Source organism: Falco rusticolus, chromosome 1, assembly GCF_015220075.1.
Source record: "Falco rusticolus isolate bFalRus1 chromosome 1, bFalRus1.pri, whole genome shotgun sequence".
Classification (NCBI taxonomy): Eukaryota; Metazoa; Chordata; class Aves; order Falconiformes; family Falconidae; genus Falco; species Falco rusticolus.
Window position 1 is genome coordinate 14,971,491 of NC_051187.1, and position 18,430 is coordinate 14,989,920.

Consider the following 18,430-nt stretch of genomic DNA (forward strand, 5'->3'; position numbering starts at 1 on the left):
AATATATGTAAGCAAAGAGGAACTAATTTCAACCAATTACATTCTCAGTCTGTGTAGCCTGACGGCTTTACCTTAGGAGATCTGACCTCCAAGCTTCTGCTTTAAACACCCTCCCTCTATTTTTTTCCCCTTTCTTTTCCTTTTTTTTAAGCTGTTGTTACCTTGAAGTAAAAGCTGGAGTTACAATTTTGCAAGCATTGGTCCCACCAGTGGCAATTCCTACTCGGGTGGACACGTTGCACAGTCAGGGGTGCCAGGAAGGGTGGACACTTTTGGCCCCATTCTGTCACTCAAGAGCAGACCTTTCTTCTTCCTACACCTCTTTTTTTTCCCCTCAGTGCTCTTAATGATATTATATTTAAATATGCAAGCTTGACCTTTTATTCTACTGAATATTACGAAAGCAGATCTCCCTCTGCACCCTATGTTGTGGCAAAGAGAACCAAGAAAATAAAGACCTAGTGTGTATATATATATATATATATAAATATATACATATATATACATATACAGGTAAACAAAATGCGTGTACCAAGCAATAACAAGGTCTGATCTTACATAACAATCTAAATTTAAGCAAGCCTGTAACAATTAAGTTAAAAAAACTCCACACTTATCCAAAAAATACATGAACAGATGGAAACACCCTTAGATATATATTTTTTTTACAGCAGATATCTTGTCAGTTTCCATTCTTTTAAATCAACTTTTTAATATCGTACCATAGCAAGAAGACAGCAATGCTAACTGTACAACAGCACCCCTCCGACTTTGTAAACTTAGCATTTAAATTAACTCCCTAGGCCTTCTGAGTTAAGGGACGCAGGGTCAGCTGTATCATCAGCCTAAGCCTAGTTTGTGCAGCTTGCTCGGCCTTCTTAGAAAACATGATTTTATGGCAAGCACTGCTCTGGTTCTGAGTGACCAACTTCAAGGGTCGGTACAATGGAGTAACATGTCTTCCTCTTCTGAGGCCTGTCCTGCAAAAGCACTTTGCCACTGTATGCTGGTACAGGCTACAATCCCGGGCACAAAGTACTCCTATCTCAGTAAAAGTAAAGTGCAGACAGTAGCTAAAGCAAAACCCCTTAAGCACCACAGAAAGTCTTGTCGGCTGAATGCTGTGGAAAGTTCTGCAGGGACACGATGCAGCCGCACGCTTCAAACTTTGTGCTACAGGAAGTGTGCTGGCTGCCACACGCCTGCCCTCAAACACAGCGCCGAGGCAGCTCTCCTGTTTCTAAGGGACATTTCAGAATACGGTAAACTGACAACCATTTCTTAAAAGAAAAAGGAGAAAAGAAAAAAATCATGCCAGTTTTGCTTCAGTGATCCTGAACGGCAATAATCACGTACGTTCTGTTAAGGTGGTCACAAAATACATTAGAAGAGATTACACTCCGCTGACAGAATCCTCTGAAATAGCAGCTGGGGGAATAAAAGGACTGTAGGCAGTACTACAGTGAGACAGAAAATCCCATTTACATTTATGAGAGGAGAGCAAAGTTCAGATACTCTGTTTCAGGTAGCATATAGCATACTACCGCAGGTCAAACAGTCTCCTAGACAAAGATCTTGACAGGTGACTGAAGAAGGAAGACATTTTCATACGTTTTTAATTTCTAACTCTCAAGTCAGGTCAAAACATATATTCTAATGCTTATTTGTTAACCTGAAATTTTAGGAAGTACAGCTTAGCTACACTGAATACATATCCTATAGCAAGTATATAAACATGTTGCATTTGTCTCAGAAGAGAATGACGTTGTGGCCTGTCAGTCAGAGGTTGCTCTTCACCACTCTAAACCTCGTTCTGCCAACAAAAACAAGTGAAGCCAACTTTCTAAGAACAGAGGAGAACCAGTAAAAAAGAAAATAAAAAATCATAGTAAGCAGCTTTCTTGCATTCTGATTTAAATGACAAAACCAAGAATGAATTATGATCTGGTAAAAAAATGAAAAGGAAAAATCGGTTCAGTTGGTTTTTTTTTCTTTACTCACCAGACAACACCAAAGGCTCCATATCCAATAGGTCTGTCCGGCTCAATATCCAGTTGCTGTTGTGGATGTTGTGAGTGCTGATGATGGTGCGCTTTAACTGCAGCAGCTGCTGCAGCTTGTACCTGAGCTGGGGCTGCTGCAGCTGGTCCAGGGGCCTGACCCGGTGCCGGTGATGGGAAATATGGCTGCTGCTGCCCTGGGTTTAACATTGCTGCGGCCGCGGCCGCAGCTGCCGCGGCCGCAGCTGCCGAAGAGGCATGCTGCTGTACGGGATGTACCGCAGCTGCAGAGCCTGGATGCAAGTGATGTTGAGGGTGGTGGTGGTGATGGAGGTGAGGAGGAGGGAGGTGAGGAAGGTGGTGGTGATGGTGGTGGTGGTGACCTGCTGCTGCTGCAGACGTACCGCCATTGTAAGCCGCCATCATTTTTGCGTTGGCTGTTGTGCCACAAAGAGACATTCAAAAAAATGCCCTTTGATTGGATAACAACTGGGTCAAGCTGTCATTTGGCCATAAAAATGAAATCTGCTACACTTTAAAAGAAGTTGGGTTTCATCATACACGGCCCACCTTTAAAAACATTGAGCTCAACTGGCCTTATCTCTTCGCGGAGCCAAACAATTTGGAGAATCTCTTCATGTGTGCGTGAGCCAGAGTGCACGAACCCTCTTCCCCCAAGAGTCCAGCTGTGGGTGGCTACTGAAACTCCATCCTTGGGCAACTGGGTTGGGTTTTGTTTGGGTTTTTTTCCTTCACTTTGTTGTTGTTGTTGTTATAAAAAAGAAATTCGGTAATCAATCCCCCTCCCCTCCAGAAGGAGGGTCTGGAGTCTCTCCCCTGGAACACCCTGAGAGGACTGGTACGTCTACCCCTTCCATTCCCACATCCTCTCCATTTATCCCCTCAAACCTCCCTGAGCGCCCGGGCACCTCCTACATAGCTCCCTCCTGTCAGACACCTGCTCCCTCAAATATCGCCAAAAAAAGAAACCACCAAAAAACTTGTGGAGTTTGCAACTTTTCCTGGAAGGCCTGAAACACACACAAGCACCCAGAGAAAGTGAGGAGGGACGGAGGAGTGAGGGGAGGCGGGCAAGGCGGGGGAGGGCAAAAGGGGGTGAGGGGAGATAAAAATGGGCGAGGAGGGGAGCGGGCCGGGGCGGGGGGCCGGGGGCGCGGGAGCGGCGGGGGTCGAGGGGGGCGGAATGGGAGCGGGGAGTGACAAATGAATGACAGGGCAGAGCGCGGGGCCGGGGATAAAGAGGGGCGAGGGGGAGGATGCGGCGGGGGCGGCGGCGGCGCGCTGACAGCCTGCCCCAGCGCTGGCGGCGGGCAGCGCCTCAGCGGGGGCGCCGGCGGCTGCAGCCCCCCCTGCGGCGGGGCGGGGAAGGACCGGGGCCGGGTGGGGGGAGGGGGTGTCCGCTGCGTGCGTGCGGCAGGCAGAGGTGGGGGGCGGCGGGCTCTCAGGCCCCCGCCGCGCAGCGCCGCTCCGCCCCCCGGCCGCCGCCGCCTCGGCCGCCCGACCCGCCGCCGCCGCCGCCACTCACCTCCTCACGGAGCCCCAGCGCGGAGCGCACAGCGGGCACGCGCACCCGGCCTGCCCTCCCCCCGCCGGCCCCCCCCGCCCCCATGCGGGGCGCGCGCCCGACACCCGCCCGCAGCCAATCGGACCCGGCCCACCAGGCTCCGCGAGAGCCGCCCCCACCCAATCACCGAGCGGGACCCAGCTCGGCCGGCCCATAGGACTCGGCCGCTGCAGAGACTCCCTGACTCAGTCCCGCCCCCTTGACCCCCGCCGCCCAATCACCGCGCGCCTCCGCGCCCAGAGCTAGCGAGACCCCGCGAGATTCCCTCACCTCACACAACCCTCACCTCGGGTGGCCCCGCCTTCTTCACCTTTCCTGCCAATCACGCGGCGCCGCTCCAGCCTTCTGGCCAATTGACTCTTTTTCTCGGCCGAGTCCCGCCCCCGAGGCCTGCCTTTTGCCCAATCGCGGCCCCCTATCCGATCCAATTAGCCAATGAGGAGAAACGAAAGCCCGAAAAGGGGTTACTGGGCCAATAGAACTCGGAGGCGAAGCGGCGGCCTGATTGACAGCTTCGCTCACGAGTGATCAGCGGCGATGGGCGTTAAAGGAGCCGTGATTCCTCCAGTCGCAGTACGAGGCGCTGGAGAAGGAAGTTGCTGGTACGCCCGTCCGCATGTGGGCAGCTAGCCAATGGGAGGCGGGGAGCCGGCTGATGAGCGGCGGGAGGGGCCAATGGCGCTCCCGGGGCGGGGTGAGCTGAGGACGCGGCGGGGCGCGGAGGTCACCGTGGCCGCTGAGGGGAGGCGGCGGGAAGGGAAGCGGGATTTGTACCCCTCTGCTGGCGGGGTTCTCCTGGAGCCCTCTGGCCGGCCGGCCCCGGGGCGGCGGCGGAGCCCTCGGGGCTGCGCTGTCTGTGGGGCGAGCGCGCGGGGAGAGCGCGCGCCCCTCGCGTGGCCAAGCGCGGGAAGAGGAGCGCTGTTTCCTGAGGTAGATGTTTTTGCCTCAGCCCCGCGCTCCAGAGGAAGGTGATTACTAAAGCCGTCTTCCGCAAAAGGCGCTTGCCTAACATGCTTTAAAGGCGAGGGCTGGCCTCGAAATGTATGTGGGGTTTTCATTGGGTTTTTTGGGAGGTGATGGTGGTTTGGGGAGCTTTTCTGGTCGTCGCCGTCGCCCCCCTGCCACTTCAATTTGAAGGCTTTACATTAAAGTTATGAAGCAGCCTGATGCCAGAGAAAGTGCAGAGCGCTGGCCCTGAGGGCCCGAGCCCAGCCTGTGGCTCCAGCGGCCGGTGGGACACCCCATGTCACACTGGAGGGTGAGCTTCCGACCTCCCTTAGGTCAGGAGGGGGGAAAAAACCTAATCAAGAAGTTCTTAGATCTTTTCAGCACACTATACACAGCTACATACAGTTAGTAGCACACACTATAGCCGGTTCTGCTGTAAGTCAGTTTTCCTGAGGCTTGCTGCAGGATGCTCATTAACACCCTCAGAAGTTACATTTCAAATGCAAAGTATGCATTAGCCTAGGACCGAAATATTTTTTGCTGTTTGCTGTTCTAATTCACTTACACCATTAATCTGCACGCTTGGGGAATGCAATGTGAGTCTTTAAAGCATAAGTGTTCCTTAAAACTTTAGAGATTAATAAAAACCCGACAGTTTTAACACTTTACATTTTCTTGTCTGAATATTAATCATATCTGATTAATAGTTTTACTTCAGAAAAACTAGTTATTAGAGCCTTACTCATGATGGTGGCAGAGTTAAATTAATTGTGATGGTGATAAAGAGGTTCCTCTGTATGATTAAATTGGGTGAGCAGTTCCAAAGGAAATAAATGACTGAGTGAATTTGTATGTGCCCCTGACAGCCTTTCCTTGTCTGCATCTGGTTCCTGTCTGAATAGTGGTAAAACAGCTAGCAGAACTATGATGGTACAACTGCACTGCTGAAGTTTTACCAACAAATCCCTAATGGTACAATATCAAGTGCTTGTGATCTGTGTTTTCTCTCTCTCTCTCTAAAAACTGAACGTTATTAGATTTCTATATAGCATGGGGGAGAGGAGACTGTAAATGTGAAAGCCTGTTGCAATTCCTAAAACTGAAGTGTGAAATATTTTGAAGAATGGGTTTTGGATGCTTTTTGTCTGCTTTTTGAGAATTGTGAACAAATTGCAGGAATTAAGACAAGTTTCAAAAAGCAACAGAAACTGCTTTCATAAAGAAATGTTAGCTAATATTGCGGTCTGGGATTACAGTAGTTTTGCTGTTATGACACGGTTGTAAAAACAGACTTCACTTTTTTTTAAAATAAAAAGCAAAAGTATTTAGTGTACAGCCATTTTATAATAGTCTATGTTGGAAGAAGAAACAATATTTATTTAGAACTTGTATTTCTAGCTGTCTGGTTAAAACTTTTATTGAAGTTGATAACAAACTGCTAATGTGAGTACAAATATGGCGTGCACCAAGGATCCTTTGGTCTCTGCTTCCATTCAAGCTCTGGAGAGGTATGGTGTGGTGTGTGGGATGATGGAAGGAAACTGATACAAAGTAGGTTGGGTGGGCCTGGGCATAGGGAAGTGTTGTGTGGACTGGAAGGCTTTTAAAACTCTCCCGCACATTGCCATTATGAACTTCTTTCTTTCTCTATTATTGAAAAATTTGAAATTTCAAAGTAGTAAAATCGAGCAATTGCCTCATAATTGTCATATGGAAACTTGCATTCTAAATGTATTTGCAGATTAATGTCTCTATAGCGCTCTTCAAGTCCAAATATAGAGTGTCATCTTAATATTTTTTTCCCAGTTAGTTAATTACTGAGTTAATTGGATCACATAACTTTAAACAATTGACTTTTCAGTAGAGTTTAATTTCTATTGGTGTATTTGCGGAAAAAGTCAGTCATCTTCAACTGCATGTTGTGAAGAAAAGGGGAAAAAAAAAGTTATCTTGTTCTTGCCATTGGACTGTAGTTGAATTTATGGTGTTAAGTGATATGGAAAAAGTCAGTCTTTCCTAGCATGAACTGAAGGGCTTGCAGTGACTGCTTATTGAGAAGTGTTCATAGACAATGTGCAGTTTTGGTGACTGATGTAGGAGCTTAATCTCTGTAGGCTCCTTATTGTTAAAGGGTGAAGAGGTATCTTGTATTCCTGTCTGGAGGCATCTACTTCAGGTGAGTCTGGACATCACCTTAACACTTCTTTCCCCATTAACACTATGGAGCCTTTAGAGAGAAGCTTCTGAAAGGCAATGTTTAATATTAAGCAGCGTGGCTTTACCTACTCATCTTTGCAGTGGATATGAAGTAATTTGGGTCTGGATCTCTGGTAGTGTATTTTAAAGCTTTGTGTAGCCGTCTCCCTTGGAGCAGGTTGTGTCCCTGCGAACCTGTTCTTTCAAGTATTGTGTGCATGAAAAGATGGGGATTGGATCCACTTCTCGTTAGGGTTTGAAGCATCTGTTTACACTTCCTCATGAGCAAACCAGTTGTCAATTAACCTGAGGGAAGTACAAGTTGAAGCTCATGCTGTTTCTTTATCCTTATTACTTTAAGGAAGAATTAACACAATGAGGATTGTACTCAGCATCTTTGCCATAGTTGAGGACATTATGTATGTGCAGCTTTCTGTTACAAGTTTTACATGATGCATTACAGTATCATGAGTGTTGCTTGTATTCTTATGAAAAACAGGCTTCTTTAAAAAATAATACCGTGGGTAAACCACTGAGAAAGTTTTGTATTGTTTATTGATGCCCCTTTTCTTTGTGGTCATCATCAAATATCAACCATCTCAAGTTTCTGGATAGAAATTATCTTTAGCAAATCTCAAAAAAGTAAACAGTTCCATCAGCTCAGTCTTCAGTCTGACTGTTTGCTTATGTGTTGCCAGCAGGTGATCTGCAGCAACACCTAGGTCCACTATTTGGTGAGCGGGATTAGTTGCTTGAACCAGAACACTATATCCAGTTTAAAGAGTTTCTTCCCACAGATTTTGTCTAAACTTACTGACTTCCTGTTGATTTGTCATACAACGTTTTTCTGTTAGCTTTAGTGAATCTAATCCATGGTGACTGTATTTTTGGCTGTACGTGAGTAAGTAGGTGTCTGTCTTAGAAATACTTTCAAAGTGTCATTAGACACTGTCACATAGATGAATTTTCAGCAGTGAGAGCAAAAGTAGTGAACTGGCTTGCAGTCCTGGAATTGTCACCAGTTTTCCTGACAACTCTCAACTGGACCACTACAAACCATGCTTTCCAGTTTCCATGTCTGTAAAGTGTAAGTAAAATCTGGGACCTGCTTTATTGCTCAGTTTGACTAAATGCTACGGCCATATTATCTATCTTTTATTTGAAGTTGAACCAGCTCTTTTCAATGAGGTGAGAGACTGGTGAGATGGCAGCTGAAGGGATACACTTATCTCACTCGTCCATATGGAAGTTACGTCAGGTGCCAGTGTTGAATGACCCACCCTAGCAAGTCTATCTTCCTTTGGCACTGGGTTTGTAAACACTTTTAATTGGTGTCCCTGGCTTCTGTGATGCTGTGAAACTTAAAGACTGTCAGTTCAGCTGGTTTTTAGACACTTTATGCTATGAAAGTTAAGGGGGACAAGATTCAGTTGATTCATATGGAGGTGTGTTCAAGGAAAAACTACCTTTTAAAATAATATTAAGGAAACATGAAACTTGCAAAGTGCTCAGCTTCTGAATACCCTTTGTTACCTCAGTACATGTCTGTTACTTGCAAGTGTTAACCTATTAGTTATATGAATCACTGCTACTTAGAACAGGGCTGCAGACAGGGCTGCAGAAGGAGTTAATCGTGTGCTATTGTAAGTCAGTGCTTCCTTGTTATTTAATGCCTCTGTCTAAGAAGCATAAGGCTGCTGAGGGGGAGCTCGTTACAGAGTTGGCTCGTATAACTTTGAGCAAGAGTGTTTTGTGAGTAGCTCAATGAGCTTGAGCTGCTTGATGAACGAGTTGGCAAAATCTAACCATAGTAATTTGAACTGGGCAGGTAGAGACACTGCTCGAGATCCTGCCAAAGCCCAGTTTGATTGCAACTAATTTGTCATCCCCAGTGATGCATGGAAATATGCGATTGGTGACTACTGCTGATGAAACATGACAGATCAATTCTAATCTCTTACTGGTGAAGACTGTTATTCATGGGGACATGCATCTGTCTCTTACTATTCTATTCACAGTAAGAGTGCTGTAAAGCAGCAGCAAGTCTGCTGTGTGAGTATCAGACACTGAATGCTTGCATATCTAGATTTGTCAGGTGCTCTTTGCTAAACTGATTTTAAAACTATATAGAGCTTTTAAGTAAATACTGTGCATTAGAAACACAGGGCACAGACTTGTCCCTTCCTGAAAATCTGCTGGATCAAATTTAGTTTTTTCTGACTCTTGAGAGACTTCTTTTCCCCTTGGATTTGCCACTTGCTTTGCAGGGTTATCATCTTTTTGACAGCGCTCTGCATAAGGGCAGGGGATGGAAGACAATTTGTAATCAGCCAGTTCTATTTCTTTGATGTTCCTCAGCACTGTTTTAACCTCAAAATTCTCCACAAAAGATTGTATCGTATTGCACAGTATGAAATGTTACGGTCCAGTTCCAGACATAGGCTTTGTGGGTTTTTTCTTGTACCACAAAAAGTAGCTGTGAGAACAAGGCTCTGAGTATTAGAACAAGTCTTTTGATTTCATGGCTGAGTATTGTGCGTGAATACCCTTCAGCACTTACGCATGTTGGGGTTTTGTGACACTTTAATACAGGAAAAGTAACATTAAGTGAAACAAAGCATAATAAAATAGTTGCACAGATTTGTCTCTGATCCACAAAATGGATACTCTGAGCTGCATTATCGATAATTTATCACGTGGGTGTCTGACAAGCCCACACATACCTTGATATACAACTCTGCAGATAGTCTTCATTATTCTGTAACACCTTGGTAATATTTTATTCATAAATACTAATGCTGAAGTCCTTAAGGTGTCATAAACACAGTGCTAATTCCTGTGAATTTGAGGGGATTTGGTTAGTCAGATAAATATCATACTCTAAATAAGCAGTGGTTCTAACACACAACACAATAAACATTAATATACGCAAAGCATCATAGGATTAAAATTCCTGTTGGTGTATATTAGTCCCTTTCTTTTGAAAGAGTAATCTTTCAGGGTTTTCATCTTTAAAACCTTTTCTCTACAAAACTGGAAAAAATCCTTTATTGATAAAATGCAGTGAGGAGCAGGGGGAAAGAATATTTGTGTTGATTATGTATAAGGGTTTGCATCTTGACGTTTGCAAGGATGGCAATATGCCTTAATTGAGGAGGAGGGCAAGGTTCTGCTCCTTGTTGAATGGGGGATGAATCCCTGTTGTGCTGGTTTTGGCTGGGATAGTTAATTTTCTTCATAGTCGCTATTATGGGGCTATATGGTGCTTAGTTGCTGGCTGTGGTTAAACCATGACACCTGAGCTTTCTATTAATAGGAAGATAAGGGAAAAAAATCAAGTAGCCAAACCAAGTGGATGACCTAGCATAAGCTTGTTAGTCTAACAAAAAGGCATGTTGACCCAGATAAGTCTTTAATGCAGCAGTGTGGGAACTTGCCTGCTTCTTTGAAAAGTGATTGAAGTGATGGAATGGTACTTACTTCAATAGCACTGCACAGATATGACTGAGATACAGCGTTGGGGGGACAACCGGTGTAAATGACAGATGGTGTCATCTAAGATAGCGTGTATCTCTGACATTGGAGATCAGACTCTACAGGCAGTTATGTTGCTTTGCTGGACTGTCAGCCCTGTTTGTGGCTCTTACAGTGTAGTTTTTGCCATGGTCATGTTGCAATTGACAGCTTTGCCCCAAGTTTGTTCAGTATACTGTATATACGAATATGAAGACCATGATTAGCACTGGGGCTAGAATTCTAGCTGAAGACTACCACCTCCACAACCCTGAACTCCATATCCTGTAGTGCTTTCTAGCCAAAAGTGTTTTCTCTTGAGTTTTCTGAAGGAGTTACTGAATTACTTGCTCACTGTAGGCCTTAAGCGTGGGCTTGGCTTTAACTGGGAGTGCTCAGGTGCTTAAAGTTGGTTTATAACAATTTGCCATTTAAAGACTTCAGCCTGATTGTTTAGTTCTTTCTGTCTCATTTTCCTTCTTGCTGCTAAACACCAGTTGCAGGAGGTAGAGGGGAGGTCTTTATCCCCTACAGCTTTTTGGAGAAAGTGACAGTTCTGCAGTTCTCTGTTCTACATTTCTTTGCACCAGAAATGACCCTGCTGCTCTTTGCCACCAGTGTTTCCTTTTATCCCTCTCCTGGCAGCTGCTCTTGCTCCATTTTGATGTTGGAACAGCAAATGAACTCCTTCTGAAGCAAATGTCATGCCAATAAAGATGCTGAAGCAGCAAGAAAATCATCTCTGTATCTGAAGATTGGACACCTTTGTGAATGGGATGTTCTTAAAATAGCTCCACAGCATGTTACCTTCCTTAGAAGGTGGAGAACTGAAAACACCACCCTAAGCCACTTGTTTTTATGTGAGCAGGATCCCTAAATAATGTATTTTGGAGTGAGAAGCAGGTTGCTTCCTTTTCGTCCAGATTAAAATAGGTACAATAATACCTGAGCACATTGTGTTTCTGCTGAATCTTTTATTCAGTGATGGGAGAGGGAGGAAGGAGGCTAACACCAACACTTAGATTGAATTTTCTGGATTGTAGATTTAATCAGAATAGAAAATACTGTTGCTGTGGTGGTATTTTTGGAAACACTGTCTGAATTTGAGACCTGACTTCCTCCTGCTCAAGCTGTCCCACAGTTAGCTTTTTGTTCTGTCATTGATTCCAGTGACAACAAATTTAACAAAGCAGTTGAGTTGATCTGAATTGATTGTATGCCTCTTGCCAAGAATTTTGTTTGCAACATCATGGCTAATGGTCATGATTATTACTTGTCCTGCATTAAATTACGCTGAAACAAAGTGCTTGCAACAGTTTGCTGTGTCGGATTAGCTGTATTTTGACCCAGTATTCCATAGGTATGATTCAGTGAAGTCTGGGATAGGAGATTAAATCTTTAGGTTGTTAAGTTCTTGCAGGTGATGATGTATTTGTAAGTATTGTTAGTTTTGTTTGCTCTAGCTTTATAATGCTAGTACAAAGTCCAACCTGATTCTGATTCCTCTTCCCTCCCCCCTTATTTCCAGTTTGGATAGCTTCTTAGTGCTTTTTCATGTAATGACTAGTTTTGTCTAGCATAATAGCTTCTAAATCCTTTGCCATGTCAGAGTTCCTTGAGTGTTGTAATAGACCGTATGCATTCAGTATAAAAAAAAAAACAACCAAACCCAATGTGTTATGGAAACACTTAAACAGTAATTTTTAAGTTGTGGTTTTTGCAGCAGCACACCTATCCATTACAGCAGGGCAATTTTGAGAATGCAACTTAAACAGTTTTTCTCTGCAGTAGAGAGTAGTGATTATTCCCTGTGGTCTTGCCAATATTACTGTACTTTGTCATACACAAATGGTCAAGATAGGAATGGGTACGGGACCAAGACATCTGGAAACTAATATGAAACAACAAACTTGCAGCCTGGTTCATGATAACATTTCACTCCAGCATTGTCTTTAAAGTGTGATCTTGGTAAACTGGGATAATGTAATGCTAATTAAACATTATTCTTCTAAGTTTACTTAGAAGACTTGTTATAATGAGTGCAACACAGCCTGTGCTTTATTAGGTCATCGCAGATGTAAAAAACAAATATTGACTCCAGAATTGTATCCATATATCTGATATAGTAATGTTTATTTGAAATGGACCATGTGAAGCCAAATCCTTGCTTAGTTCATGTAAGTTGGCATGGCTTCTTTTAAACTGAGCTCCATGCTGGTTTTTGCTTCAGGTGTGTATTTTAGAAGCAAGGTTCTTTAACTGTGTTATGGTGGACGTAGTTTAAAGATCAGCTTTTTGTGCGGTGTGATGTATGGAGCATTTCAATGCTCTGTTTTCCATGTGCTTTATTTAACTTGTGTCAGATTGTTCAGTGGGTGTTTGTACTAATGCTACCTGTCTGGGCCTGCTGTGCTTGTGTTTGAGCTGGTGAACCACCTGCCCAAGTTAAACTTACATTGGTTATTTTTTACCATAGGTTTGCATACCTTTTGATGCTTTGGGCTTGTATCTGTTGCAAGAAAGTATTTCATATGTAGAGATATTTTTACATGAAATATTTCAGTGTTATTAAAGGATCTGTTTAGTGGAATTTCAAATAACTAATTGCAGGTAATAAACAATAAATCTAGAGCAAAAAACTTTTTACCTTTACTGTGGGTTTCTTCCACGGTATTGTTAATGAAATAACAGAAACAAATTTATCCAGGCAAAAAACAGTGTGATTTTAATCTGTGTGACAGTACATTTATATATCTTCCAGGAGTTGCATCACCATTTGCTGCTTGTTTAAACATGTCACATGTTTAGTGACCTTGTTCTTTTATGTGACCTGCTGTTTCTGAAGTGAAAACTTGACAAAAATACGAAGCCAGAAGTTGAGTAGTGCGCTCTAATTTACCCTGGCTGAGGATCTGGGTGGCCGTGGCCTCTATTGGATAGCAGAGATTCTCAGCTAGTGTAATGTAAAATACATTGTGTAGGCAAACCCATCAAGGAAACAGATTAATGTGTGATAATAAAACCTATGATGTTCTAGCCCTAAGCAGTCTTATTACAGTTTGGATAGATTCTTTGGACTGCTGTTGCTGCTAGGTGCTTTTGATTCACTTATTTCCTGCAGTGTACCTCTAATATAGTAGGTTGGTTAATTTGCACAGTGTGACCATGTGCAAAATTATTTGTTTACAGTGTTCTTAAATATGGTGAGTGTCATGTCAGGCACAGAGGCAAAGGTCAGGACTCTTATCAGTCAGGGAAAATCTCAGCCAGTAATCACATAATCTACACCTCTCTGTTTTATGTTGGGTAAGCTTATTTGTTTAATTTGGCATTGAGTTTGCATGTCATGCAATTCAGTTGCTGTCTTGATTCAAACCTACTAGCTAAGAAAGATAAAGTATTAAGAAATAATTTTTCATCCATGTGTAACCTGGGAATTACTGGTTCAGGTGACTGGAAGGTCTGTTTCTTTGATTAGAAAACAATCACTGTAGTACGTGGAGAATTCTTGCTGACACTTCTTCAGCACCAGCTAGCTTGGGGTCTTTGATTTCCTGATAGTTTCAGGAGAGCCCCTGTCAAAGTCCTAGCAGCAGAACACAGTAGCAGGTATAGTGTGAGCTATTTTGACTCTAACATCTGTCTTTCTCTCAGAATGTATTGCAGTGCTTTCATTCTGGAGTCCAAGAAACTTTATCTTGTTTTACACAAATCGTGCAGATGAAGCAATATTCCTTGTGAGGTACATTTTGAGAATTTGTTAGTTGTGCTGTTGCTTCACGTAATCCTTACTTGAAATCAGATACTTTGAAGAAAATAATTCTTGTTATGTGCACTTGGGAGCAAAAAATGCATGCCTCACATGTAACATACACCTTCACCTGTTAGTTTGTTTATAAAGAAATTATTGTAATAAGTGGAGTACCTGTCTTGCTTATGGAATTAAGTAACTTGTGTATCCTGCAGTAAAATCAATCAGAAAGTCTGATACATACAACGTTTTGTTGTATGAAACAAAGAGAATCTTCTACAGGTCTGTGAATATCTGAATACCATTATTTTTCTTGGACTCAGTGGAAGTGGAAATGATAAGTAGAAGTACTAGATGCAAAAATGAAATCACTAGTTGAAGAACACGGGCTTTTTATAGGAAGCAGTTTCATAATTATATTCATATTCTACTTTTAACTAGGAGGAAATATCAAAATTTTTACATCTTCAATTTTTTACTTTTTGTGTGAAGTTGAAAATAATTTGCATTACTGATAGAAACACAAAGTTTTCAAAGTTCTCTCGGTTGTTTTAAGGCTATTAATGTTTTTCATAATGCTGATTTTTGACAGGATAATATCCCTTTAAAGGCTTTCTTTACCAGATCAATTCCTTTTCTACTAGGAGAACTAAAGCTTTTCAGCTGTCCATCCAATTTATCCTTCTGCACTGAATTTCTCCTATCAAGATAACCAGCAGCAATACTCCCCTCAGGAAATTTGTATCAATTAGTTCCACATCACTAATTTCTGTGGTATGGATGGACCAGTCAGTTGTAAGAAAGCTGTTTTGTAAACAGTTATGGCTGTTGGGGGTTTGTCTTTACTATTTTTTGGTAAGGTCTTTTGTTTGTTTTGAAATACGTCTTATACATGGCAGCTATTGAAAGCCTGCAGATTTATGCATGTGCATGAAGAAATATGGGGTAGATTTAGCTCCTTTAGGGATACTAATTTTCTACAGATTTCACATAGTACTAATGAGGTACCATGTTGTACACAGCTAAGCAAATGTATTCGGAAAATACGTATGAAGGAGAATGTCATCAAAGAGGTACAGGGCACTGAAAGTACAACAGTAATTTGTAGCTGTTGCATAAATCTCGTGTCTGTAGGTGTGCATGTGCCTGCTACCCCTGTGATGGCACTCTGAAATGTCTCAGTCTGAATTCCAGACATCCTAAAGGCTGCTAGTAACTTTTCTTTTGCCCTATGGTCTTAATGGTATTCAATATAATTCACTGTAAAGGAAAGTGGAATGTAAATAGTCTGTAAATGAGACTCTGGGGTGACATAGTAGCAGTTTGGCATTAAAAAGAAGGGGGTGCAGTCTAAAGAGAAACTGTATCTGAGGTGACAGTCACAATTCAGAAGCTACTGTTGTAGCCTTATATACCAACATATATGATGAAGAGATGGCTCTCTTGTTCCAACATGCATGAAGCCTTATTTTTGCAGCATGATGCTATGCAGCTCAGCAGATCCTAGAGGATCTATACAGCTTCAAAATCATCACATCTCTCTCACCTGTGCTTTTCTGCTTTGGTTCTGATTTGTAGTTGGACATGGCTTGGGATCCTGTTGTTCAGTAGAGGACTTGGATGTTACCAGTGAAGTGCTTGTTTTGCCTTCTTATACTGTGCTGCTACTGCTCTTGCCTGTCAGCCTTGTCAGTGTATTTCACTGCATAGGTTTGTGCATGTATTTGTGGGGTTTGGGGGGTGGTGGTGTGTGGTGTTGGATTTGTATACTGTATGTGAAGAGACAGACTTGGTGAGAGCTACGTGTAAACTCTGTAGCCATAGCATTGGCACTGGGTACATCCCTGGTGCGTCTCCAGCTCCTTGGTGTCGCTGACCAAGTTTAAGACAGTGGAAAAAAAACTCTGGCACTGTATTGATAATGTGACTGCCATATGCAATCTAGCAGGAAAGCAGGTTACTCCCCAGGTGGATTGCAGACCAGGCTTCAGGTAATCCCTCCCTTAGCCAGGGAAAGGTGGTTTTAATCTATGTATTATGTATTTAGTCGTTTTTTCAACACTCATATGTCTGCAAATGTCATAGCACTGTTATAGTCTCTTACTATCCATTTCCCGTATAAGCAGATGTATCAGGACACAAAGCTGTTTTCAGTCACTCAAGTCTAATCGTAGTGCCATAGGATCTTGTGAATCGCTCTGGATTTATACAGAAGTAAATGACAGTATAACATGTCATTTTTAAAAACTGGTACCAGCCATCGTAGGACTTTGCTTTTTAGACAGCTGAATTTCTTTTAATGGTGTTTAAAACAAAACTAATTTGATATGATTATTAGAGAAGGAAAATTAAACGGACAAAATCACAGGAAGCTCATTAAAATGGAAACACTGAAATAACTGTGTAATTGGACATTGATTCTGTCCTCACCCCCTCACTCACTTTATGAACAGTTTTGTATTAAAAGTAACGTGCTGCAGGATGATGCTCCAACATCTGTTATTGCTGAAACAAAATGATTTGCTTGGTTTTTTCTTCTCTCTACATTCTTTCAACATCTGCATGTAGATACAGATAGACGCATAGATCTGTCCTGTATATTAATCATATCTAACACCGTTCCTTTCCAGGGAAAAGGTGTCAAAGGGCATGGGATTCAATTTTTGTTTTGTAGGGGAGTGTTCTGGTGTGGGATTCTGTGTTGCCTTTCACTTCTGTTAGATATTAGGTGACTGGCTGTGAAACAGAATAATGTGAATGAGGACTCAGGGCTGCTAGCACAGAGCCCCATGCATGGCTAAGTTGCTTGCAAGTGTGTTTATATGAAACAAAGAAGTTCACAGGCTATGGCTTGTCTGTCTTCTGAAAAGTTAGTGCCACCTTACATGATTGAAATTCTGCAAATGACTTTCCTTGTAGTCTGTTTTCACAATGTTTGCAGGCAAATCACCATTTTTTAAAAGTATTGCACATTGAAAATGATCAGTAGTTGTGTTGGGAATTTGATATTTATTTATTTTTTTACTTCATAGGTTGATCCAATAAATATATTATAAATCTATCTTGCTGAATGTTTGCTACTTAAATCACTCTGGTTGTGATTATCCTGATAGGGAGCAGTATATTTTTGTTTTACATTTTGGATGATTGCTAAAATCTATATGGTTGCATGTGCCAATTTTAAGATTGTTTGTTTATTAATGTGACTTGCTTCACCTCAGTATTTATACTATAAAAATAAAACTGAATAAAGGTTCATAGCAAGAAAATAGGAAAAAGCTGAACAATAGATTTGGAATATTTGGAAATATTTTCTGATACCTAATTATCATTATATTAATTGTGTCTTCCAGTCTTCAAACTGTGCTCTAGCTGGGAAAACACATGTTTAAATCCATTCCTATCCAGGAAAATACTTCAGCTTAATTTTAAGCATGTGCCTGAGTTATATTGGTTAAATGACTCATAACTATTTGCTTAAATCCTATCCAGTGTTAGACTGATTAAATATATTAGAATTGCAATGTAAATACTGCTGTAAATAAGATTTGCTATGAATTTACCACTGATTTTGATTTTTAGTCATTTTTATGGTATATGGTTGAAATCAGAAAAAAATGGACATTTCAACTAATTTTTAATATGCTAAAATGTATTAAGTTACACAAAAGAATCCATATTATAGTAATCCTGCATATATACAGGAAAAGAGTACCCAGCATGCATGGCAGATGGTTTCAAAGGAAATCCTCGAGAGCTAGGATTAAAAAGCAATTTTCAGCAAGTTTAAAATGGGTCTCAATATTTGGGTCACAGATATTAACTCTTTCATTACAAACAAATGAGGGAGAAGTCTTGTTGGATTATTATGGAAATGTTTCTCTCAAAAGCTGATCAGTGTGCACTGTGGAAGAAAGAAATGAGAACATAGTTGATTCAGTTTCTGATACTGTCTTAACAACAGTAGGATGTAGAGTTGTGATACAGACAGTGGTATGTTGTGAGTAAATTGGATTCATCATTCAACTAACAAATATTGGCAGCCCTTTTAAAAATATGGTATATATGGCTTCAGGTTTTTGTCTGCCCGCTGAAGCAAACTTACATAAGACAAATTTTGTGATAAATAATTTTCAGTGTGTTAGAAATGGTAGATTTATACCTGTTCTACATTTACTAAATTATACTTAATCACTGTACATTAAAGTGTAAGGAATTTACGTGTAGCATTTTTCTATTCCTTTTGGATATGGCGAACCCAAGAAACTGAACAGCAATACTTTTGTTCAATCATAGACAGGAATGCACATGGGCTGCAAGTTTTGCTTGGAAGTATGTCTGTGATTACAAAGGAAAAAACAAGCCCGTGTTTTCTCAAACATGTTTTAGGGGCAAAGTAGAACTTGATTTATTTATTTTTTAAAGGTTATATTCTAA

At 41.9% G+C, this 18,430-nt stretch overlaps 2 protein-coding genes and 1 long non-coding RNA gene across 12 annotated transcripts in view; 2 read left to right on the forward strand and 1 right to left on the reverse strand.

Annotated features, from left to right (window-relative positions):
* Positions 1 to 3,618, reverse strand: part of NLK (nemo like kinase) — a 66,972-nt gene extending 63,354 nt beyond the window's left edge. Inside the window, exons 1-2 of one of the 4 annotated variants that reach the window (XM_037411557.1) lie at positions 3,547 to 3,589; positions 2,002 to 2,437 (exon numbers count right to left, since the gene is read on the reverse strand). In XM_037411557.1, coding sequence (XP_037267454.1) covers positions 2,002 to 2,426 — 425 coding nt within the window. In that variant the 5' untranslated portion in view covers positions 2,427 to 2,437; positions 3,547 to 3,589. Of the gene's footprint in view, positions 1 to 2,001; positions 3,344 to 3,546 lie in introns of those variants that run through there. The other 3 variants (XM_037411551.1, XM_037411545.1, XM_037411562.1) reach the window with 3 other exon arrangements.
* A 558-nt stretch (positions 3,619 to 4,176) lies between these two features.
* LYRM9 (LYR motif containing 9) overlaps positions 4,177 to 18,430 on the forward strand; it is a 41,628-nt gene continuing 27,374 nt past the window's right edge. Inside the window, exon 1 of one of the 7 annotated variants that reach the window (XM_037411605.1) lies at positions 4,177 to 4,279. In XM_037411605.1, coding sequence (XP_037267502.1) covers positions 4,202 to 4,279 — 78 coding nt within the window. In that variant the 5' untranslated portion in view covers positions 4,177 to 4,201. Of the gene's footprint in view, positions 4,280 to 4,316; positions 4,554 to 4,602; positions 4,627 to 4,646; positions 4,844 to 5,950; positions 6,042 to 6,535; positions 6,710 to 18,430 lie in introns of those variants that run through there. The other 6 variants (XM_037411644.1, XM_037411624.1, XM_037411639.1 and 3 more) reach the window with 6 other exon arrangements.
* On the forward strand, positions 6,722 to 11,545 carry LOC119159123. Its single transcript, XR_005108031.1, has 2 exons — positions 6,722 to 7,816; positions 10,888 to 11,545. It is a non-coding gene; the product is annotated as an uncharacterized LOC119159123 (long non-coding RNA).